The sequence below is a fragment of the Phragmites australis genome, chromosome 11 (assembly GCF_958298935.1).
Source record: "Phragmites australis chromosome 11, lpPhrAust1.1, whole genome shotgun sequence".
NCBI lineage: Eukaryota > Viridiplantae > Streptophyta > Magnoliopsida > Poales > Poaceae > Phragmites > Phragmites australis.
Genome location: NC_084931.1, coordinates 24622428 through 24645036, shown reverse-complemented (window position 1 = coordinate 24645036; position 22609 = coordinate 24622428). Strand labels below are relative to the sequence as shown.

Below are 22609 nucleotides of genomic sequence, written 5' to 3'. Positions count from 1 at the left end.
AATGCCATTTTTTGTTCCCTCGAGGAAGAATCTCGTGTCAGATCATACCTAGTAGAATAGTTACCTCAAGATACTATAAATTTAGTAAATAAACCATATTACAGTTGCAATTTGTATCTATAATCTATTAAGAAGCTCGTCCGTATCACTGCATCATTCTATCCATAGTCAATACATATTGCTTGTGCACACTCTACTCTACATGAGCTGAATCACCCTATTGGAATAAAATCTCCACTGATATCTTCGAGGTACCAATTTATTCCACCCGGGCAACCTTTTTTCGTTATTTTCCCTTGTGAAGCATTTATTCTTACAAGGTAAAATTCTCACCAACAGCGAACGCGTTATTTTCCTCTCATCTCCCAGCTAGCGCATGACCACAGCCCCGGCCCCTAAAGATTTGGCCTTGACCCGTCGTACACCAGTACGCCCACCTAATAATTTGAATTTTGAAGAGGGCCGGTAAATCCATCCATCGCCATCGCCCGATCGCCGCGCCTCGCGCGGCTGCCACTGTGCATTCATCTCTCTACATATATAAAGCTTCTCCCCTCCTGAGCTCCCGTATTGAGAGAGAGAGAGAGAGAGAGAGAGATCCAGGGAGGCAACCGCCCAGCCATAGCTTGCTTTCCTCCTTCCTTTCGCTGATTCAGGCTGTATCGTCTTCCTTCGAGGTACACCACTGCTCTCTCCCTTTTCTTGCTGTTCTTGGCCTTTTGATTTCGATTTGGTTTTGAGGTGTCTTGTAAATTTAGAGGCTGGTGTTGATGAGTTCTTGGTTCATGGGAGGCCTCTGCTCCATTGGTCGTGCCAGCATTCGCGTGATTCGTCGTTCCTACCCCTTTTTCTTGTGGCTTGTTACTCAAAAAAATTACATATTTTTTTTCCGTGCTGATTCACAGTATATTGGTTTGTTTATTGTTCTTTTTTTGTTTTCTACGCTGGGCTTGTGTCAGAGTCATGTTTGCATTGGGTCTCTAACTCTGCGTTCCTCTTTTTTTTTTCTTTTTTCCTTTTACTCCTCTGTAAACACTGGCACAGGTCATCCTTCCCTGTTTTCTCCCCAGCTCCGTGTTCATGGTGCCCGTTAATGCTCGCTTCTTTCCGTCTTTTTTTTTTAGGAATTAATGCTCGCATCTCTCTCTCCCGTTCCTTTCTTTTCTTTGATATGATATTTTCTTCTCGTCGCTAGGGCGGTTTCTTGGTTCCGGTGGCCTGCATGTTTTACATGACATTGCCCTGCGCTTCGTGTTGCGATTTCAGGTGGGAAGCGGCGCAACGGCGGCGGCGGCGGCGATAGCGTGATTGCATTCCCAGGAGAGAGAAGGGAGAGAAAGTGAGGAGAAGAGAGATAGTGGGGCACAAGCGCCGATGGGTCCATTGGAGCCGCGCTACCGTCCCGCCGGAGCCGCGTAAGATCTCCCCCTCCCTCTCCTCTCTCAATCCCATTCCCAACTCGTAATCAAAGCTGGCTCCTTTTCTTTTTCTTCTTCTTCTTCTTCTTCCACGTCGTGCTCTTCTTGCGCTCGCACCCGCGCTGCATGCCGCCGCCGCATTAGATCGATCCGTCCGACCAGCCGGGGGAAGACAACGACGATGATGATGACGATGACGCGTTGCTCTTTCTCTCCTTTCCTCTTAATCGCTGGCACTGCAGTGGTTGGTGGTTACGCCTTGTTGCAATCTCACATTAAGGACAAGGAATTCAGTAGTTTTCTGAATTACTGAATTTCTTCAGTGATTTTCTGAGGTGGCAAACTCGCTAGCTTAGCATCATGCGATCATTAACAATCTGCTTAGGTCGCTTGATGGTCTTCTCCAGCCCTCCCTGCACTGTTGACTATTGAACCCCGTGGACTGCTCACCTTCGTCAGCAAGCTTCGGTGCATCCTGTTCTCGGTTTCGTTGTTAGCTTTAACCTGGTCGGCGACTGCTGTCCTGTGTCTTTTATTTCAATTTTCTTTCGGCCACACGGATGACTTGTGGCACCAGAGTTGGATTTTGGCAGTGGGCAAGCGTGACGTGTAGAGGACGTTGGTCTTGGCGTGTGCTGCCGACGGATGATTTCAGCATCCTTGGATCATCAAGTTATCTGCATAGTAGTGCCAGCAGTTAGTCTGAATTTTTCTCCCCAGGCTTTAGCCAGTGCTTGTGGATGCCCGATTCTAACGCTTGCGATAGCATCGGTATCAAACAGCTAATCATGCTTCGGATTTGAAGAATAGATCGAAGGCATGTGAGTTAGGTATAAAGCCACCTTTGCGATTTATTAATATGTGATGATCTCTGAATTTTCCTCAGTGCTTAGCACTTTTAGTTTCTTTAGACCTTCTCTTTTGATTGGCAAACATGATTTAGTGTGGCTCACTTTAACATCTAACTATCGGATATAGTGCAATTTCTCTTTTTAAAAGGGTGCACTTTGGGTGCTTTCATTTGTCCTTAATATGTATTTTTTACCCATCAAGTGGTTGTGCCTGTCAGCATTCCACTTATTTAGAGTCAAGGCAAACTTAAGGGTTGATATCATAGCACTGCCTGTACACGAAAATATTACCTAGTCTATCTTCTTATCGTCTGTACTAATCATGAGCAGTAGGACCTGAATGTGCAGCTTTTCTGTTGTACTCAGTATTCTTGCAGTTGTTTGTAGGGAGAATTTTATGCGAGATTTTGATTACTAAAACTTACATTTTTGCTGCCGAACTTTTTAGTGAAAGCATATGTGCTTCCCTACAAGAGGTCTCTCTAATTGTCCCATACAACGATGATCATGCTGTTACCCATCCATGATTGAGATGCAAATCAAAGTGCAAAGGACGAAAATGACATATTCCTTTTCCTTTGTGTTCAAGAAGGAACTTCAGAACCTCTCTCCTTGTGGAATCAGCATCTAGTAATTTATTTTCATTGGCATCCCAAGCTAAGACAGACATCTCTTTTGAATTCCTTTCTGAATTCCACTTGTCAAGCATAGTTCTTTGATGGCTGATCTTGCCTGATGAAGGGGCTACTGTTTTTCATGACTAAGTTTGTTTCTAACTTCTGCAGCGAGGACACAACTAAGAGAAGGACCTCCAAAAGCAAAAGTTTCAAAGATGTTGAAAATTTTGAAGTTCTTGTCCTTGAAAAGAACTGTGGTTGCAAGTTCAAATCTTTGCGGATCTTGATCATAGCTATCATTTCTGCAACAGTTGTTACCCTCTTAACTCCAACCCTATACGAGCATCAATTACAGTCAGCCTCCCTGTGAGTTCAACTTGTCTCATCGAAATATTTGTGATGCGGTAAAAATATGGCAATGCCTATACAGCTATGACTATTATCTCACACGGGTTCACATGCTTTGCAGGTACGTAGATGTCGGCTGGATGTGGGACAAAACAAGTTCTGATCCACGATATGTATCTTCTGTCAGTGTTCAGTGGGAGGATGTATATAGAGCATTGGGAAATCTAAACAATGGTAATCAAAACCTGAAAGTTGGACTCCTGAATTTTAACAGCACCGAGCATGGCTCCTGGACACAGTTACTCCCAGACAGCCATGTTTCCATTATAAGACTTGAGCATGCCAAGGAAAGCATTACTTGGCAGACACTGTATCCTGAATGGATCGATGAGGAGGAAGAAACCGAGATACCCTCTTGCCCATCATTTCCAGAGCCTAATGTTCGAAGAGGTGTGCACTTTGATGTTATTGCTGTGAAGCTTCCCTGTACCCGGGTCGGAAGTTGGTCAAGAGATGTTGCACGGCTTCATTTGCAGCTATCAGCAGCTAACTTGGCTGTAACTTCTTCGAAGCGCAACCAAAAGGTCCATGTGCTCTTTGTAACTGACTGCTTCCCGATTCCGAATCTCTTCCCTTGCAAGAACCTTGTGAGACATGAAGGAAATGCTTGGTTATATAGTCCTGACGTGAAAGCATTACGGGAAAAGCTCAGGCTTCCAGTTGGATCCTGCGAGCTTGCTGTTCCACTCAAAGCAAAATGTAAGTTACTATTTAGTAAAGCGTCAGCACAATCATTTTTCTCTAAATCAACTGGTGAGCCTGAGCTAGAAAGTAGAAACCTAGAAATGCTTCCCTTACCTCACTAAAAATGCTAGTCTCAGGACAGCTATTTTGCACACAATTTGCACCTAATATTTCTTTTCTGTTTAAAGTATATTCCATGGTAACATGCATGGAGTTTGTTGCCAGTTTTTAGTCATTTTTCTGAGCATAATTAGAAACTTCCGGCACATAACATCTGTTCTTATTGCTACAGCGAGACTTTTCTCAGTAGATCGACGAAGAGAAGCATATGCTACAATACTGCATTCAGCAAGTGAATATGTCTGCGGTGCTATCTCAGCAGCTCAAAGCATTCGCCAAGCAGGATCAACCAGGGACCTGGTTATCCTTGTTGACGATACCATAAGCGACGACCACCGGAAAGGCTTGGAAGCTGCAGGATGGAAGGTCAGAATAATCCAAAGAATCAGGAATCCAAAAGCTGAGCGTGATGCTTACAACGAGTGGAACTACAGCAAGTTCAGGTTGTGGCAGCTGACCGACTACGACAAGATCATCTTCATAGATGCCGACCTCCTCATCCTGAGGAACGTCGACTTTCTGTTCGCGATGCCAGAGATCACTGCAACTGGCAACAACGCGACGCTCTTCAACTCTGGTGTCATGGTCATAGAGCCTTCCAACTGCACATTCCAGCTGCTGATGGATCACATCAACGAGATAACATCGTACAACGGTGGTGACCAAGGGTACCTGAATGAGATATTCACATGGTGGCATCGCATTCCGAAGCACATGAACTTCTTGAAGCACTTCTGGGAGGGCGACAGTGAGGCGATGAAGGCAAAGAAGACTCAGCTGTTCGGCGCAGACCCGCCGATCCTCTACGTTCTCCACTACCTAGGCCTGAAGCCATGGCTGTGCTTCAGGGACTATGACTGCAATTGGAACAACCCCGTGATGCGTGAATTCGCAAGCGATGTCGCTCACGCCCGGTGGTGGAAGGTGCACGACAAGATGACTCAGAAGCTTCAGTCCTACTGCCTCCTGAGGTCACGGCAGAAGGCTGGGCTGGAATGGGACCGGAGGCAGGCCAAGAAGGCAAACTTCGAAGACGGCCATTGGCGACAGAACATAACTGACACCAGGCTGAAGACTTGCTTTGAGAAGTTCTGCTTCTGGGAGAGCATGCTGTGGCACTGGGGCGAGAACAATAACAGAACGAAGAGCAGCCCTGTGACGGTGACCATGACGCCGACGACGGCGAGCTTGGCGAGCTCATGATCTGTAGATATACACAAAACTTCCAATATAGCACCATACATGCATAGCAAATAGCTTGTATAGGTCATGGCCGCCTGTTGCTGTCATGGCCGCCGCTCTATGTCGCTGCCTGCCTGCCTCGGTGGCTAACAATTCTTTTGGGTTGGCTGAGCTAATAAGTTATTGGTACATGTAAATTTCCTTGCTGAAATTCTTTGTGCGTGTGAGAGATAATGAAAGGAAAGATCAAAGCTTTGACCAGAACACGACCTCTAAGATGTACACGGTGCAGTAAATAATTTGTCGGTAGTACTTGGAACATATGTCTCTACACCTGCAGATTTGCAGGGGTGTAGCAGTACACCTTACAGACAGTACAGAACAATGGGTAGTGCTAGACATGCAGAATCTGCCACTTATTGAAAGGGGGCATTTTTTGACAACGTAGAACGTACCAAGTGAGTGTTTGTACATACAGGTTGAAACACTTATTTGATTTTGACAACATAAATGACCTGTTAGTACATACAGGCTGGCGAAATGTCATTGATTTCTAATCCTCAGCAACCAAAAGAAATGATACAAAATTTACACACCAGGATGCATGCTTCACCTTGTATGTGTCAAGGAAAGAATGCGGAAGTCCAGAGAGCCACCTAGCAAATGTAGTGCTTCCAGGACGTATCTTAATCCCTCTATAGATCTTAATCCTCTATAGCTGATAAAATCAAATATCACAATACACAGGTAACGGTAAATCGAGTATGCTGCCACAACATTTACGCCACCATGTTTCACCAACCTGTGCAACTTGAACGTGAAAAAAGCGGGTCAACTACTATGAAAAAAGTTTCAACTTAAAGAACTTGTTTATATGTTGTTGCATATATTCTAAACATTTGTTCCATATGGTCATTATATTTGTTGCCCGGTGTCATATTACTTGTTGCAACAAATGTTTTTTTCTAGAATAAATATTTGTCGCAATAAACATTTATGTTTGTTAATTAGTTTTCCATATTTGTTCCGTAGTAATACACATATAGAAATAGAAAAAAATCGATACAATCCACGTCATAATCCATATTGATTTCCAATTTTTTAAGAGAAATGAGCAAATCGAAGAATTAAAGAAAGATATCCAGAAGGAAGTTAATTCTGTAAACCAGAAACTTAATATTCCTATCGAAAAAGTGGAAGAACCTTATAGTTTGCATACATTGAAATATTTATTGTGGTCCATCCAATGGGAGGTGTCCCCTAAAGCATGAAGCAATGTTGCGCAAAACAAAGATGTGTCGTGGTGGGAAAACCATTGAAATGTTTGTTATGGACCCTCCGATGGAAGGTGTCCCCTAAAGCATGAAGCAATGTTGCGCAAAACAAAGATGTGTCGTGGTGGGAAGCTTTCACGATTGAGGATGATTTTTTTTTAATGTGAAACAAGCACATTAGTTGTGGTTTGAGTTTTTCATTTGAATCAAATAGCAACGATCTTGTGTAGCCCCTCAATCGACCGTCCAACAGGAGCTACGCCCTTAACAATAATGTTAGTACTATGTACTCCCTTCAATCATAAATAAGTGTTATTTTAAACATCAATATGATCCTCAAAACACAGCTTTAACTACTACTTTTTGCTATAATATATTTATAAAACATAGCAAATGTAGATCACAATGAAAATACTTTTCGAGGTAATTTTACTCATATCATTTTAAAATATTTAAACTCGATACATAAAAATAAATTTGTGGTCAAATTTTGGAATGGTTGATTGCACGCAACCCAAAACAACATTTATTTGTGACTGGAGAGAGTACATGAAACATGTGTCTGTACACCTTCCGAACAGTATAGAACAATGCATTTGTAAGTATCAGCAGCATCAATACTATTAGTAAAGACTTGCATTTGTAAGCAGCAGCAGCATATGTACACAATTCGACTTTTGACAACATATGAAATGAATTGGTAGTGCAGACAGATGGAGAAAACGGCGGTGCTCTCATCCACGATCACAAAAAGAAACAATACAAAATCTACACCTCAAGAGCATGCTTCACCTTGTACAAGACACGGAAAAAAAGAATGTAGGGAGTCCGACGAACCACCTGACAGATGCAGCTGTTCCCAGGACGTATGTTAATCCTCAATTGCTGAAAAGATTAAATATCAAGATACACAAGTGTGGTGAATCATGTTTCTGTCACAACAGTCAACAGTCACCCCGTCATCTTTCACCAATCTGTGAAATTTGGACATGAAAAAACCGGGTCAACTCACCATCCAACTACAATGTTCACAACTCCAACTTAAAAGATCAAACAATTTGTTTTTAACACCGGAAGCAATTCAGGACACATCACATACTAACAGAGGAGTAAAAACTATCCTATCTCACTGCTCAGTCACATATAAACAATTGGTGAAAAAGATATATACACCTGGAGTAACAATTTTTGTAAGATTATAACTAGCTACTTGATCTTTCTAGTTGAGTTCCTGAACTATAGGTTGTCAATGGTCAACTATCATAGCCTGAACCATCTCTTGGAGCATGATTGAAATAGCTGTGAATCAGTTAATCTCACTATTTGTAACGGAAAAGTCTCACTATTCATGCTATGTGTAGCATTCCATGGGCACCATGGTTGTGTAGATTAGTAAGTGTTTATGCATTATATATGGAAGCCTTGGAAGTTTTATATCACCATAGAAGCAGTGGAATAAAGAAAAAAGTTGACACCATACGGTGCAAGAAAGTAATTTGTGAAGTGATAAATTGTCTGATTGCTATACATCATTTTGCTCACAGTATTCATAGAAATGAAGATACACATTAGCATGACTAAGAACTCACCATTTGTTAAAAGGTACGAAAATACTAGTTCATTCCAAGCATCGGGGACTCCAGGGAGACACCAGTGGCTGCAATCAAGTATAGTTGGAGGATAACTCCAATTGCCAACATGAGCATCACTTCTGAACGCTCCCATTAAAGTTACATTTAGTACAGTAACAGGAGAGCTCATTTTTGCCACAACATCAGCAAGTATAACTCCAAATTCACTCTTATCATTTCCTTTGGCCTCAGATGAAGGCTGTTCTGTTACTTCACATGTCTTTTGGCTTGGGTCGCTGCAGCAGAGCAAATGGGAAAAAAAAAAGGATTAATAGTGCAAAATTTCTGACAGCGAGGAAAGAACCCAAAGTGGGGAACGATAAGAGTAAGATAAGGCAGTGTAGTGAGATAAGGCTTCTGGATCTACACAATGTAGTACAGTCACAATTTGACCCTCGAAAGAGTAAGATGGATTTAGCACTTTACTAAAGGGAAATAGTTTACAACTCAGCGTTCTCAGTTAACTTTGCTACACCCCCACCCCATGTGCCCAATAAAATAAAAAAGAAGAATGGTAATAAATTGCAAGAATGAAATCATGAACCAGAATGTAGATCAAACAAGGTATATACATTCTATATGGCTTGGTGGAGAGGAGATAGAAGAACCGTATCTGTGTTCATGTTGTACAGCAGATGATGAATTTGGCATTGGATGGATGACAGATGATATATACATGTGGTCAAATGGACAGGTATCTCGACCAAATCTTACAAAAGGATATCACTATAATTAAATCGGTGCATTTTTCTACTTATCTACGATTCAAATAAAGACATAGCAGCATAATATCTAGTAGGACTTAATTTACACAGATGTCTTATTTAGACAGCAAGGTACATGACTGCAGGTAAAAAAAATTAATTATCTAAAATTTACATGTTACATTTCACTTTAAGTGACAACCATAATAATATATATTGTTCTTTTGCAATGGTTAGAAATTTTTCCACAGGCAAACTTATCATGTATTTGTTAATGATTACTCTGCATGCATAACACACAGCATCAAAGCATCCACATCAAATTATACTCATAAAGAAGTAAAAAAACAATAGGTTGTACCCCAAGAGACAAGATCTTTGAGAGTCTTAAGTCTGTTACAAAAAGTACCTCCAATGGGATGGCTCATATGTGCGAAAGAAGACATGTGTTTGGTTTAAATCAACTCTTTTTTCCACCCATGAAGCCCAGGTCTCCAATGCCATCCTGAAAGCAGCATCGATGGTTGTACCCAATTTAAGAGCATGTCCAGACTGAAAATAGCAACCCCTGTTGGGAAGACCAAGTCAGAAACATTATGAAACTTTTCAAGTTGTGTACAGTCAAATCAGTAAAATAATTATGAATGCGTAGCATTTTATGAATAGTAAGTTGAGTAAATTTGTCATGATCTTGCTCAAAGGATATGATTAGAAACAAGGAAAAAAATGTATGTACATACTGTTTTCGGATACTGGCTAACAAATCAGTAACTTGAAAACAAACAGAAAAGGCATTGAATGGAAGGCGCACATCATCCAGCAAGTAGAAATATTTTGTTCACTTTGCCAATTCAAGAATGAGATCATGTAAGACTTGCTTAACAGAAGGTTCAATGAAGCCTATGTTCAACATCAGTAAGCAAGTATAAGGCAATACTCAGAAGTTTGTTGGATCCTAAGTAAAATGTTGAAATAGCATATAACAAGGCACTTAGGCACCCACATCCTTTTGTGCTATTATTAGTATCCATGCCGATCATAGATTTCTGATCCACAAAGGATATAATTAGAAACTAGAAGGCATCTAGTTACCCTTTAATGAATTCCAAGGCTGAATATTAGAAATACTCAGCGGCCAAAGCATCAAGGTGAATACAATATTACTTGTTCTCCTACTGTTTTTTTTTATGAAAACAAAGTATCCAACACTACCGATTTAACCAACTATGAATATAGTAGACATGTTTGCAATTCTAAGAAAATGTGAGTGGTCATGCAAATGTTGGAACTTACAGCACCGAAATTCAAATTTCATTATGTCTATTACTAAAAAAACAGCAAAATAATGCAAGAAACCTTACGTATCAAATAATTTTGTCGGAGTCCACCAATGCCCGGTGTTGAAAATCAGCACATCCGCATTCGCCCATTTCCGGCTGAAATCATCCATCCTGTCCAGCCTCAAGGTCGACTTGACCCTCTTCGGGGCGTGCCGCGGCGCAGGGTGCTGCTGCACAAGGAACACCGACCGGAAGAACTCCACGGTGAGGCCGTGCGACGCAAACCTAACCGCCAGGTGCCGTATGATCTTGGTGATCTCATTCCCGTTCACCTCGTAGACGGTCCTGGGGTCGTCCACCCCGGTCATGAGCATGCAGATGAAGGACTCCCACTGCGTGCGGCTCATGGAGTCCCCCACGAACACCACCCGCTTCCCGCGCAGGCGCTCCAGCGCCGCCCGCGCGGCGAACCGCGGCACGTCGCAGCGCCGCGGCTTCCACCGCCACCTGAGGTAACCCGTGTCCTGCCGCCCGTTGGTCAGGCAGTCGAACCCCCGCTCCGCGAACGGGCACTCGGAGCTGTTGTAGAGCGTGTGGTGGGCCGCATCGGGCACCCAGGCGCCGTCGAACACGTCGCACGGCTCGCTGTCGAGGCCGTCTTCGGCGAAGCCCGCGGCCACCCCGCGCCCCCGGCCGACGTACCGGAACACGTAGAGGTAGAGCGCGCAGCTGAGGACCAGCGCCGCGGAGGCCAGCAGGAACGCGCGCGCGGCGCGCTCCAGCGACGCGCCCGAGGGCGCCCACCACCTGCGCCGCAACGCAGCCAAAGCAGCCGCGGCAGCAGAGACGCGAGGGCTCCCGGGCCCCGCGCCGCCCCTTGCTGCGACTCGCGCCGGGCCGCTCCGTCTGGTGCCCGCGCTCACCATCTCGCCACCGCCGCCGAAGCCAGATCTCCCATCCCTCGACTCCCCGCCCACCAAATCAGTAGTATGCAGCGGCAGGCGCCTCCCCTCCGATTGGCTCCGCTCGGAGTACCCTGCCTTAGAAGCCCTGGAGAAACTCCAAGCTCGCCGCGTGGCGTCGGCGTGGTGCTGCCGAGCTGGCCCCTGAGCTGTGAGCTCGCGTGACGGCGGGAAACCAGGGGAGGCGCGAGGCGGCGAGGAGGAGGCAGTTGTGGCAACAGCTGGGTCGCCTGCCTCGGTTCGGAGAACGGAGGGATTTGCGGTCACTGACACGTGGGGTCTGGAGTTGGTACGGCCCACATGGCTGTGGGTTTGTGGTGGGGGCCACGTTGGAGCGGGCAAGTACCCGGTGGGAAAGGGATCAATGAGCCACGCAACAAGTCGCCCCCTGTGCGTTACTTGAGAGGAACCGGCAGCAGATGCGCAAGCCGCAAAGGATTCTGGAAATCGCCGGCAAATATAAAAAATAGATCATATGATATTGTATTTATTAAAATAGATAATATGTTACTGTATTTATAAATTTAACATGTGTATTCGACATCACAAATTTTGAAACCCTAACGCACAAAAAAGTGTGAACCTCACAGTATTCAGTATTTGAAGTGTCGAATATGGCATGTGCATCATATTCGACACCTTAGATGCTTAAAAAAATTTGTATTTAGTACCTGAGATATCTAATACGGTGAACAATATCGTATTCGGCATCTCAGATACTGAATACAGTTGCCACCAGTGTTTTGCCATCGCGAAGAAAGAAGCTAGCAAGTTGTGTGTGTACGTGTACTTTTAATTTTTTATTTAACTCATAATTTTATTTAGGAGTATAAAAATAGTTCAAAATTTTTAAATATTTTCATGAGTAAACTAGATCTCACTAGCAACCTATTTTAATTTGTTTGATAAAAAGCCTGAGCCAATATTTAATTAAAATTCTCCAAACAAATCTATTTTTATAAATTCTAGCAATTTTTAATACCTCAAACATATTCCCAACAATCTATAAAAAAATCACTAATATTCTTCTCATGTGATATACTAATTTATAAAAATGTTTCCAACCCTAGATTATTTGGTGAAAAAATAAGTTTCTTTGTAATGCTCCATTTATATACATTTTTATTATTTCATGTGATATTCTGTTTTTAATTCAATTTGAATAAAACATTAACATGCACAAAACATTGGTTCTCATATTAATATTAAGCCTTTGTAATGCTCATTTATATGTATTTTTATTATTCCATGTGATATTCTCTTTTTAATTCAATTTGAATAAAATAATTCAAACCTGCACAAAACCTTGGTTCTCAGATTAATTCAAACATGCTCCATTTAATATGTTGCCGGCACCAAGTTGAAAATGACGAGCAACCTCTCATATTAATATGAACCTCTTCTTGCTGTTCTCTGTGCTGTCATGGCCCAGAATTTCCAAAACATATAATTAAGTGCTAATGGACTTCATTAGCATCATTTGTTTGATTTTGAGCAATTTTAGGCATGCAATTTTTAATTAAATAAATTGTAAAAATCAATATTAGTTGATGCGTTGTTAAGCAACTCACCATATTTCTATACAACATAGGGTTGGAAATAATTTTAGAAATTAGTAGGTGCCTGGAGGAGAATATAAATGAATTTTCCCAAATTTTTGGGAATTATTTTAAAGGCATAAAAATTAACACAAGTTAGAAAAGCTTGCCTCTTTGGAGAATTTTCATTTGAATTTGGTGCAAGCTTTTTGGGTCAAACAAGGTAAAATGGATTGTTCATGATTTATAGAAGCCAACAAAATTTGTCCCACAATTTTTAGACCACAGTAAGGCCTCCACCTTGATAACCAAAGTAGTGAAGATATTTTTGTCTGGCGGTCACTGTTCATCGGCCCCACCTGTCATCCCCTTCGCTCAGGCAGCCTCTGCTTCCCCTTCTCCCGCTCTCACAGAGCAAGGCGGCGCCGCAAATCTTGACTTCGGTGGCCAGCTCCACGTTGCCGGCCAAAAGATCGGCCCAGGCCTTATCTCCTCCTTCGCCTCTGCCTTATATCTCTCTCTCCCTCGCTTGCTCTTCCTGTCGCCCAGAGCACCACAGCGCCGAGCTGCATTGCGCCGCGCCGCTGGCCAAGCCGACGCGCCACCGGCAAGCTCCCTCGAGCCCGAGCCCAGTAGAGCCGCAGGGAAGAGCGCCCCGAGCTCCTCCGCCGTGTCCCCTCCTTCCCCGGCTGTTTCCCGCAAGGATTGGAGCCATCCACGCCTTCTTCCCCAACGGCGGCAGCCGAACTCCGCCGCCCTTCGTCGACCCGCCGTGCCCTCGCTTCTCCGGCCCAACCTGCTGCACGGTGAGCTTCCCCATGCTCCTGTACACCTTTTGCGCACGGCGTTTTTCCTCCGTCCTGTCACCGGCGCGTGTGTCCACGATGGCCGAGCCGCCGCCGCCTCCCCGCGCGTGCCGCCAGCCGTGCCGCTGTCGAGCTCGTCGGCCGGCGAGCACGCCGTTAGGTCCACATGCTCGCGTGGAACGTGTTGGTGCATTCGGCCAGGCGTGTTACGCCGCCGTTCGTCGTTGGCGAGTCAAGACCGAGCCGCCGTCGTATAGTTTCCGCCGTCCGCCGCCGCTAGCCATTCTCCGGCCGTCGACAGTGACGAGGTGTGCCTCAAATGGATCCCCGCGCACATGCTGGAGCCGTAGCTGCCGTTGCCAGCCGCTTGGACTGCGCCGCTCGCCGCCGGCGGGCTCAAGCCGAGCCCCGGCCAGCCGTGTTGCGCTCTGTTCTGGCGCGAGTCAGTTTTGACTCGGGTCAAGATGTGCCGGCCCCGCCGGTCAGTGGCTTGGGCTAGGCCGGTGTCGGTAGAAAAAGGCGTGGGCCCATTTGAATATTAGAGAAAATCGAAAATGCGAATTAGAATATTTGTTCAATGTTAAATCGGCTGAAAACTTGAAAAATGCATAGGAAATTGTGTAGAGCTCCAAAATTCCTAAAACCAATTTTGTTGGTTTTGTTGTATCATGATCTGTCCATTAAAAATGCTAGTGGCCATGAAATGTGTGCTGTGAATTATTGAGTTAATGGTTTATGTCTAGGCTTTGATAATTCATACTTAAAGTTTGGTATTTCCAAAATTGATGAATCTAATTTTGTTGGCCTTGTATTGTCATACTCTACACATGAAAAATACTAGGTATTGTGAAAGGTATAATTACTTTTATTCAATTAATGAGTGTGTTTAATCTTCAATAATTCATAAACAATTTTTGATGAGTCCAAAATTGGCAAACCAAATTCTGTTAATCTTGTTAAATTATGCCATGTTTATTAATAATATTAGGGTTTATGAAATGCTTACTGAGGATTAATAAGTTGTTAAAATGGTTTCAATCTTTAAACATTTCATAATTGGTTAGTCCATAAATTGAGTTGTGTAAATCCTGTTAGTGGGTTCCTTGTTTACTCAAAAGAGTTGCCCTCTTGTTAAGTATAGTTAACTTTCTTTTGGATTTAACCTTAGAGTAAGCTTAATCAATCTAGGAAGTTGTCAAATGTTAAACAATAATTCAGATAAGGAAATCCCTAAGGCTTTTAACTCATGGCATAAGTGCATTGCATCTCCACTGCTGTCTTGCAGTAAAGCATCTTTCATTGCATGTCATTCATATTCATTACATTGCACGCGTGATTCTTTTAGGGAACTTCGAACCGGCGAACGAGGCGAACGAGGCTGTCCCCGGAGGTTCCCGCAGTGGTGATCTTGACTCGGGTAACTGTGAGCAGCAGCTAGGGCAGCAAGGCAAGCATCTATCATATTGCACCGTGTCAAATTGAAATCTAATATGTTATCTACGCTTGTGTATACATTGCATGTGTCGGGTACCGAGTTGGGTAGAACCTATGCCTATGCATTCTCCCATTTTGGTCACGTGACGTGTTGTTCCTAGGAGCCTAGTGGAGTCATCGAGGCCTACTTATAGTTCGCTATGCTTAGTGGTACTTAGGCTTTCCGGTAGAAGTCGACGACGGCGTCCACCGTTGTCGCGAGCCTAGGGCTTATTACTTGTTCACACTTATGGTTGTGTTGAGGATGAGTCGGTTTGGTGAGTGGTGAGTTGAGACGAGGTGTGGGCGGTGTTAGGGGTGTCATCTGCTCACGAGCTGTCCTCAGGCAGTTTGGGAAGGGAACCCGGACACCGTAGACCGCTTGCACCGGTTAAGCACCGATCATCGGTGTAGTCGGCTTTAGCACTTACCTTACTCACCACATGCTGATATAATGGTAGGCGAGCCGATTACCTTCGCAGACGTGGTCATGTGGGCCTCGTCATAGACGGTGTGAGTCCGGTTTGAGTCCGGGCTTTTAGCGGTATTAGTTTGCTCGAGGAGTAGTTCTAATACCGCCTCGCCGAGCTATGGTTGATCCACATGGTTGGGCCTGGTTGGGAAAGGTTGTCACGGGTACCCCCTTGTGCGCATCTTAGCGGGTGGCACAAGCCGTATGGTCCCTGTGTCGTGTGGGTCCAGGAGTATCCCCCTGCAGGGTGTATAATCAGTTCGAACTGCCGCGCTCTCGGTCATGAGCATCGCTATCGCTTATCTCCACCGAGCGACCATATTTTGGTCGTAGAGTTTCGATATGGGTTGTGGCATGGTTGGATTGGGGTGGTTTGGTCGGTATGTGGTCGGTGGTTTGGTGGTAATGGTTTACTTTTATACACTTGTTTACATATCTGTTGTGGTCAGTTGGTTGGCAGAGTTTGAGTCGGTGGTTGGTTAAGTCAGTTGCTTACACCTAGAGTCTAGGTTGCTTACCGCTTAATGAACTTAAACATGTCTTAATCCTTGCTACAGCTTTAAATGCATGATCCTTGGAGTCGAGAATATATATACTCATATTGTGTAAGACTTGCTAGTACCTTCGTACTAAGGGGTGCTGCCCTTAAGTTGTTTTCAGGTTCACAGGTCGGCGAGGAAGAGGCAGTTTTCGGCTACTTTTTGCCTGCCGATCCGGGTGGCGGGCAGGAGTAGCACATTCTACTCCGAACTCCGACGCTTTTGGTATGGAGCCTAAGGGCATACGACTCCATACTCTTTTGTTGTATAGGTTTTTCTTCCGCTGCTTAGTTGTTGCTGTTCTTCTTTTGTTGTAAATTGTGGAAGCAGTTGCATGTTTAATAATTGTAATCCAGTTTAATTACTTGCTCTCTATTAAACTGTGTTGTGATATTTGAGTTGGAAGGCATGTGTTCCGATCCTGGGCACAAAACACGTGCCGGGACTACCGGAATGGTATTCTGGTTAATCGTCGAGGTTGTGATTATGAATAATGATCCTCCTGATGATTAATTAGAATACTATTTGGACGGTTCCTCACATGTGCTTTATTTTTTTTCCTTATTCTCTTTCTGCTTTGAGAGATGACATCCCTATCTACATGCTATTTATCTGGTTGTTTAAATTTCGGATATATCATTTGTCATATTTAATTGATAAATATTAAAATTTATTGTATCACTACATGCTTTAAAAAGATGAATGTAAATATATATTCGCAATTATTGGGTTCTATGCTTTTTAAGTGTCTAACTTTATCATCTTAGTAGTAGTAATCAACCTATCATGTATTACATGAGAAGAATATTAGTGAATTTTTGATATTTTTTTTCTATGTATCAATATGAATGTATACTTTTTTATTCAAATTGAATTAAAAAGAGAATATCATATGAAATGATAAAATGTATATAAATAGAGTATTATAAAGGAACTCACTTTTTCAGCAAATAACGTAGGATTGGAAACGTTTTTATAAATTAGTAAATCATATGAGAAGAATATTAGTGATTTTTTCTAGATTGTTTGGAATTTATTTGAGGCATTAAAATTTCTAGAATTTATAAAAGTAGGCTTATTTGGAGAATTTTAATTAAATATTGGCTTAGGTTTTTTTATCAAACCAATTAAAATAGGTTGCTAGTGAGCTCTAGTTTGCTCATAAAAATATTTAAAAAAATTAGATTATTTTTATACTCCTAAATAAAATCATGAGTTAAATAAAAAAACTTAAACGCACACATACACACAACTTGCTAGCTTCTTTCATCACGACGGCATAGCACTGGGTGGCAGCTGTATTCGGTACAGCACTGTTCATCGTATTCGGCATGTCGTTTTTGGCACTGAGGTGTCGAATATGGTGCATAATGTCATATTCGATATCTCAGGTGCCGAATACTGTCAGACTCGTGCTTTTTATGTGTCTCAGGTGTCAAAAATCGGTTTTTGAAATTTAAAGTGCTGAATACATATACTAAATTTATAAATACGTCGATATATTGTCTATTTTAGCAAATACAGTGTCGTATGTTATTTACTTTTGGATTTTTGCTGAAAATCAACTGATTGGTGTTTGATCCGTTCGTGCCTGAATTGCTGTTTGAACAGCCAGGCGACCTAGTCCCTTATTACAGCATTGCTACTAACTTTTCCCCTTTGCTTCTCTCTGCTGAAGATTCTGCAGGTGATCAAGTACCAGTACGGACAGACCTACAGATGAAAGGCATATAATACAGAGAGTAGGTAGTGAAAGTCAAACATTGCAAATGATTCGTGTCTACTAGTTTGCTCTGACAGTGACACACTGGCACTGCAGGGATTGTCTATTGGGCGCTTGTTGCGTCATGAATGACTCAATGGCAATGTGAAGCTGACAGCCTGACTAGTTTTGTATATCCATTGGACGCATACAATCAGCTAGTGGGATCTTGAATCAAATGAACAAAACAATAGGCGTACCCAGTTGGCCAGTTGTATCAATTCAACATACCATTTTAAAACATCGGTCGTTTACAGATTGCTTGCATGGGGAGAAAGGCAGGCCTGGGATTATGATTAAGAAAAACACTGGTGGCAACTACAGTAATGCGTAGTCTCGTCTGAAGAAATATTGTGCATTTGTTGCTAGTTGCTACACTCCAAACAAATATCCAAACATGTAACCTCGCAGTAAATTAGCTTTCGTCTAGGCCCCCTCCAGTCCTAGCCATAGTGTGCAAGTCTCACAAGGTCCCTGTTGAGCATTCACCATCAGGTCACCGCAGTTAGTTCCAAAACTGGAGTGGATCGTGATCCACCATCCAAGTCAAGCGACACTGTTTCGGCTATGGAAATTCACTTCTTAGAGGGTAGCTTTCTCCTCTTGGCGGGTCGTTCACGCTTCTGCTCTTTCTTCCTCTTCTTGAGTTGCACCTGGTGTGACCTCCCAACCAACGAGGGCTGCTCCTTCAAACCGAAGCTCCTTGCTACATGTCCCAGGTGGAGCTTCTTCACCATAAAAATCTTCTTGAGTTCACCTCGGTGGGCAGTGTAGGCACGAACCCAGGAACAGAAGGCATCCCTGGCAAGCTTCTTTGTTTCAGCCTGTATAAACATGTCATGATTGATATCCATTGCTTAAAGCTTAGTTTATGATATTCACAACAAACAATCAGGGAAAGTATTTATGTGTACTAGTTTTCTCATTATTGAACGGTGAAATATGATGTTCATAAAACAGTTACTAGAGGGCAAGTGGTAAATATGCATTACCTCCGCTGCGACGAAACTTTCTAGCGATCTCTGCAGAGACATTATCCAAGGATGCATATCTAAAGATATTTGCTTTCTTTTGTGAGGCTTCTGTCCATTTACAGGAAAACTATCCAAAACCTTTTGAAAGAGATATTCTGTCAGTGATGCACCATGTAGCTCTAGATCTTTCAAGTAGTCGATTTCAACAGGTTGTAGAAACAGGAGGGCCTCCCCCTTTTCACCAATCCTTGCTGTTCTTCCAACCCTACAGCGAAATGAATAGTGTTACTAAAACATAACTAGCAATGGCAAAATAGAATGCAAATTGTCTTTGTTGCTTATAAATCGGATGCTTAGCATCTTCATAAGAGATTAATAGCACTCAAAACGAAGAATTAAACAGTGATGGATTACCACATGTAAGCTAGAAATATGTTCTATAACAGCAATGCAGTGAACAAGACTGCCAAGAAACATAATATGGAACTATGTGATAAGCAAACAGATGCAAGCACATATTTTGTTCAGCGGATCCAATACACAACAATTACAAAGGAGATAATAGACCAAAAACCTACATGTGCATCAGACAGGGAGATGCTTCAGGTACCTGTGAACATATTCAGAAGCTTCCCCCGGAGAATCATACTGTATGATGCACTTCACTTTTGGAAAGTCCAAGCCCCTAGCAGCAATATCGGTAGATACAAGAATTGCAGATTTTTCAGAACCAAATCCCAAAAATGACTTCTTGCGATCATCCTGGTCCATGTTACCATGCAAACGGAACACTTTACAGCTAAGAAACTTTTGCTTTTTCTCCGTATCAAGTTGCAGGCCAGGACTCCACTCAAGCTGGCTGAGTACTGTATGGTGGAAATCAACCGAGACACAGGTTGACAAGAAAACAACAACCTGCAAAAAGTTGCAAGCTAACTCAGAATAGCTTGAAGTCTCATGACTTCGAGGACCTATTGGTGGCAAGCACAACTTGAAGTCAAAAAAATTATAGTACAGTGAAACTTATACAGCTTCCTGACATATGCAACTCACCTTCTGGGAGACTTGTCTTTCAAATAGAGATTTGAGAATCGTAAGAAGAACTGCAAGCCTTGAACCACATGAAACTAAATAAAAGCAAAGCTTTACTATACCACCTAAACACAACAAATGACAAGCATGAACTTAAAAAAGTTTAAAGCAAGCAACTTGCTGCTACCTTTAACATATCTTTGGATCAATTGTGCAGGAAGATTGAAATCATCAACCGCTTGTTCCACTAAATCATTTTGCTTTTCCAGTATTTCGTCCTCTTCATCATCAGATAATAGAGAAGTATGACTGTTCCCCAGCGTACTGGATTTCCCCGAAGGCTTCTCATCAAGGCCAATCATCACTGGGTTCTTCAAACTAATTTTGGCTAACCGGTTCACCTTTTCATTAAGAGTAGCAGATAAGAGAAGGTTCTGCCTTTGCATATGTTCTGCTTTATTTTTACTTTGATCGGGAGCGCCATTCCTTGAACCCAAGTGCTCCAGTATATCCTCAACTGCTTTTCCGAAACCAAGTTCAAGAATGCTGCATAAATACAATCACTAACATGGTAAAAGTTGTGTCCATTGGATAAGAAATCTTATTTGGAAACCAAATGATGAATGTGTGGCTACCAGACCTGTCAGCTTCATCAAAAACTATCCAGCGCAAATTTGAATAAACAAATGACGAAGTATGCTGTAAATGGTCCAGAAGGCGCCCAGGAGTAGCAATGAGAATAGATATTCCTAGAAACAGATGTCCAGAGTCAAAGTATAATATTGCATAGAGGCACATTTATGACAAAATGCAACAACTCTGTTACAGATCAAGATATACCTTTCCGCAGTCTTGCTTTCTCTTTTGCTCTGTTCTCACCACCCATGACATACCCAGGGACAATCCAGTGAAAACGATGAACCAACTGCTGTGCAATCCCGTAAACCTGCAAGCATAGCTCTCGCGTTGGCACAAGTACCAACGCTACAATCATATGATTAATAACATCATTCAGTATCAAGGAGGGAACAGAAGGTCAATTGAGGGTTTTCCCCCATTATACAACAAGAAACAGGTTTACTAGAAGAGTCATAATTAATTATCAATTGATAGTGTGTGTCAAATGATAAACAAACCAGTGATTGTTATATGGTTATACATCAGGTAAAAGTAAAGCAATGAGAATGGCTTTGCTGCACATGGAAAATTGGTGACTAACCACATTGAGCTAAAAAGATGGCCATATTCTAGGGGCCAAATAGGATTTATTCATGAAATGCAGCATGTGAAACACAAAAAAAAGGGATAACAAGTAATCACCAAAAGTTCCATGAGTTCTCTCGACACGAGGCTCTCTCATCTGGAGATGTTGAACAATGGGTGCAAGGTATGCGAGTGTTTTCCCAGTTCCAGTTGCTGCCTTAACTAGCCTGCAATTGGCAATGCAAGACAAAGTTGCTTGAAAAAAGGCATTACTTCAACTGAGGAGTTGTTACAAGTTAGAATCGAAAGGAGCATACATGTGCTGTCCTGACATGGCAACCGGAATTGCCTGAGCTTGAATTCGGGTTGGTGCTTGGAAACCCATCTTATCTATACCAAAGAAATGAAACAAATATTTGTTTAGCGAGCAGTAGATACAGTTCGTTTTGCAAATTTTGCTCACAACCTGCCTATGCGGTGCTACTCGTTATGCGAGATTGACTGGATAGCCATGGAACAACCAATATCCATGCAAAATGTGTTCAACAGCATCTAAAAACAATCCTAAATTCGATCAGCAATCACGAAGCTAGGCTTCTTACCCCAAACCCAATATAAAACCTAAGCAACCAGGAAGATGTGATTTGGTGTGCCAAATTTGACCAGGTATTCACCGAATAAGATGTTACAACGAAGCCAAATTCGACCAAAAAAGGGAAATTATTGTACTGCGAGGGAGTAAAGCTCCTTATATATCACCGAATTCTCCTTTTTCTTTTCTGGAGCAAGAACAACCGAGCTGCCAAATCACAACGTACACAGGATGAGAGGGAGAGCACGAAGGAAAGAGAGAGTGCGACCTTGGAGGTGGGCGCAGAGGGTAGGGTGGAGGCCGAGGTCGGAGAAGGAGCATGACGCGAACAACCCCTCTCTCCCCTCCTCCTGCGCAGAGGCGGACTTAGCGGTGGGCATGGGTGTTCAGCTGAACACCCAATCCTTCTTCCTTTTTGGAAAATCTGGATTCGATAGCTCACAAAGCAGGTAAGAGGTCCATCTCCCAGAACAAATTGCATCCAAGCAAGTTAGGGTTACTTACCAACGAAAAAAAACAACCCCAAATTTGGATGGATCACTAACCCAATCCAATCGACGCGTCGGCGGGGGAAGTGTGACTGGCTGCCTGCCGTTCTTCAGTGGAACCACCAGAGTCTGGCGGCTGCCGCTCTTCTTCCAGTTCGCGGCGGTTACGGAGCTAGGCTGAGGTGCGGCGCCGCGGTGCGCTCGGTGTTTATCGAGGGAGACTGAGCCAGGCTAGGGCTTGTCTCGACCAGTTTTGGGCTTCTCCAGAGGCAATTTCGGAAGGAGGAGTCCGGCCCAAAAGTTTTGGTTTGGTCATGATTAACATCTCCATTAAAGACAGATGAAGTAAGAAAAGTTGAGACAGATGTTAGCTCGGCTGGCAAAGTCTGCGACCGAGCCTGCCCGAGTTCGAGCTTAAGGGCAACTCCAACAGGTGACAAAAACGATCCCAATAGTTATATGTTAGGAACCTCCTCTAAAATACGCTCCAACAGACACTCAAACTGCTTCTCAAAAACTAGCGAAGCCAAAAAAACACCGACCGGCTCGCAAGTTGTAGCTATCCCCAATCACTCCCAATCGGCGAAATCGGCGATCCC

The 22609-nt window shown here is 43.1% G+C and overlaps 3 protein-coding genes across 7 annotated transcripts; 1 reads left to right on the top strand and 2 right to left on the bottom strand.

The window, feature by feature from the left end:
• The first annotated feature begins 486 nt into the window (after positions 1–486).
• LOC133885118 (putative UDP-glucuronate:xylan alpha-glucuronosyltransferase 3) lies at positions 487–5559 on the top strand. 2 transcript variants are annotated; one of them, XM_062324768.1, is made up of 5 exons: positions 496–677; positions 1267–1415; positions 3055–3252; positions 3356–3993; positions 4271–5558. In XM_062324768.1, exons 2-5 carry the CDS (start codon positions 1375–1377, stop codon positions 5299–5301), a joined length of 1908 nt encoding a protein of 635 aa, XP_062180752.1. In that variant the 5' UTR covers positions 496–677; positions 1267–1374; the 3' UTR covers positions 5302–5558. The 2 variants fall into 2 exon arrangements, with proteins under 2 accessions (XP_062180753.1, XP_062180752.1); XM_062324769.1 differs by lacking the exon at positions 1267–1415 and having other exon boundaries at positions 487–677; positions 4271–5559.
• A 203-nt stretch (positions 5560–5762) lies between these two features.
• LOC133885119 (protein trichome berefringence-like 7) lies at positions 5763–11488 on the bottom strand. Of its 3 annotated transcripts, none has more exons than XR_009903193.1 (5): positions 10251–11488; positions 9299–9457; positions 8144–8421; positions 7395–7528; positions 5763–6090 (listed from the first exon to the last, which is right to left on the bottom strand). XR_009903193.1 is itself a non-coding variant. In XM_062324770.1 (4 exons), exons 1-4 carry the CDS (start codon positions 11093–11095, stop codon positions 7521–7523), a joined length of 1290 nt encoding a protein of 429 aa, XP_062180754.1. In that variant the 5' UTR covers positions 11096–11488; the 3' UTR covers positions 7175–7520. The 3 variants fall into 3 exon arrangements, 1 of the variants encoding a protein (XP_062180754.1); XR_009903192.1 differs by having other exon boundaries at positions 5763–6082; XM_062324770.1 differs by lacking the exon at positions 5763–6090 and having other exon boundaries at positions 7175–7528.
• A 6445-nt stretch (positions 11489–17933) lies between these two features.
• On the bottom strand, positions 17934–22239 carry LOC133884783 (DEAD-box ATP-dependent RNA helicase 17). Of its 2 annotated transcripts, none has more exons than XM_062324333.1 (11): positions 22027–22239; positions 21791–21946; positions 21248–21320; positions 21048–21157; positions 20568–20711; positions 20368–20476; positions 19915–20273; positions 19749–19822; positions 19306–19610; positions 18714–18960; positions 17934–18545 (listed from the first exon to the last, which is right to left on the bottom strand). In XM_062324333.1, exons 2-11 carry the CDS (start codon positions 21900–21902, stop codon positions 18297–18299), a joined length of 1782 nt encoding a protein of 593 aa, XP_062180317.1. In that variant the 5' UTR covers positions 21903–21946; positions 22027–22239; the 3' UTR covers positions 17934–18296. The 2 variants fall into 2 exon arrangements, with proteins under 2 accessions (XP_062180317.1, XP_062180320.1); XM_062324336.1 differs by having other exon boundaries at positions 22068–22239.
• Positions 22240–22609: the final 370 nt, after the last annotated feature.

Excerpts from the sequence above, each read along its gene's own strand:
- LOC133885119 (XM_062324770.1), bottom strand. The coding sequence starts at position 11,095 with ATGGTGAGCGCGGGCACCAGACGGAGCGGCCCGGCGCGAGTCGCAGCA. Across the intron at positions 9,458-10,250 it reads CCGACAAAATTATTTGATAC|GGGTTGCTATTTTCAGTCTG; the intron begins GTAAGGTTTCTT and ends TCTTCCCAACAG. Across the intron at positions 8,422-9,298 it reads TATGAGCCATCCCATTGGAG|CGACCCAAGCCAAAAGACAT; the intron begins GTACTTTTTGTA and ends GCTCTGCTGCAG.
- LOC133884783 (XM_062324333.1), bottom strand. The coding sequence starts at position 21,902 with ATGCCCACCGCTAAGTCCGCCTCTGCGCAGGAGGAGGGGAGAGAGGGG. Across the intron at positions 20,712-21,047 it reads GAGAACTCATGGAACTTTTG|CGTTGGTACTTGTGCCAACG; the intron begins GTGATTACTTGT and ends ATATGATTGTAG. Across the intron at positions 18,961-19,305 it reads GCTTCTGAATATGTTCACAG|GGTTGGAAGAACAGCAAGGA; the intron begins GTACCTGAAGCA and ends ATTTCGCTGTAG.
- LOC133885118 (XM_062324768.1), top strand. The coding sequence starts at position 1,375 with ATGGGTCCATTGGAGCCGCGCTACCGTCCCGCCGGAGCCGC. Across the intron at positions 1,416-3,054 it reads TACCGTCCCGCCGGAGCCGC|CGAGGACACAACTAAGAGAA; the intron begins GTAAGATCTCCC and ends TAACTTCTGCAG. Across the intron at positions 3,994-4,270 it reads TGTTCCACTCAAAGCAAAAT|CGAGACTTTTCTCAGTAGAT; the intron begins GTAAGTTACTAT and ends TTATTGCTACAG.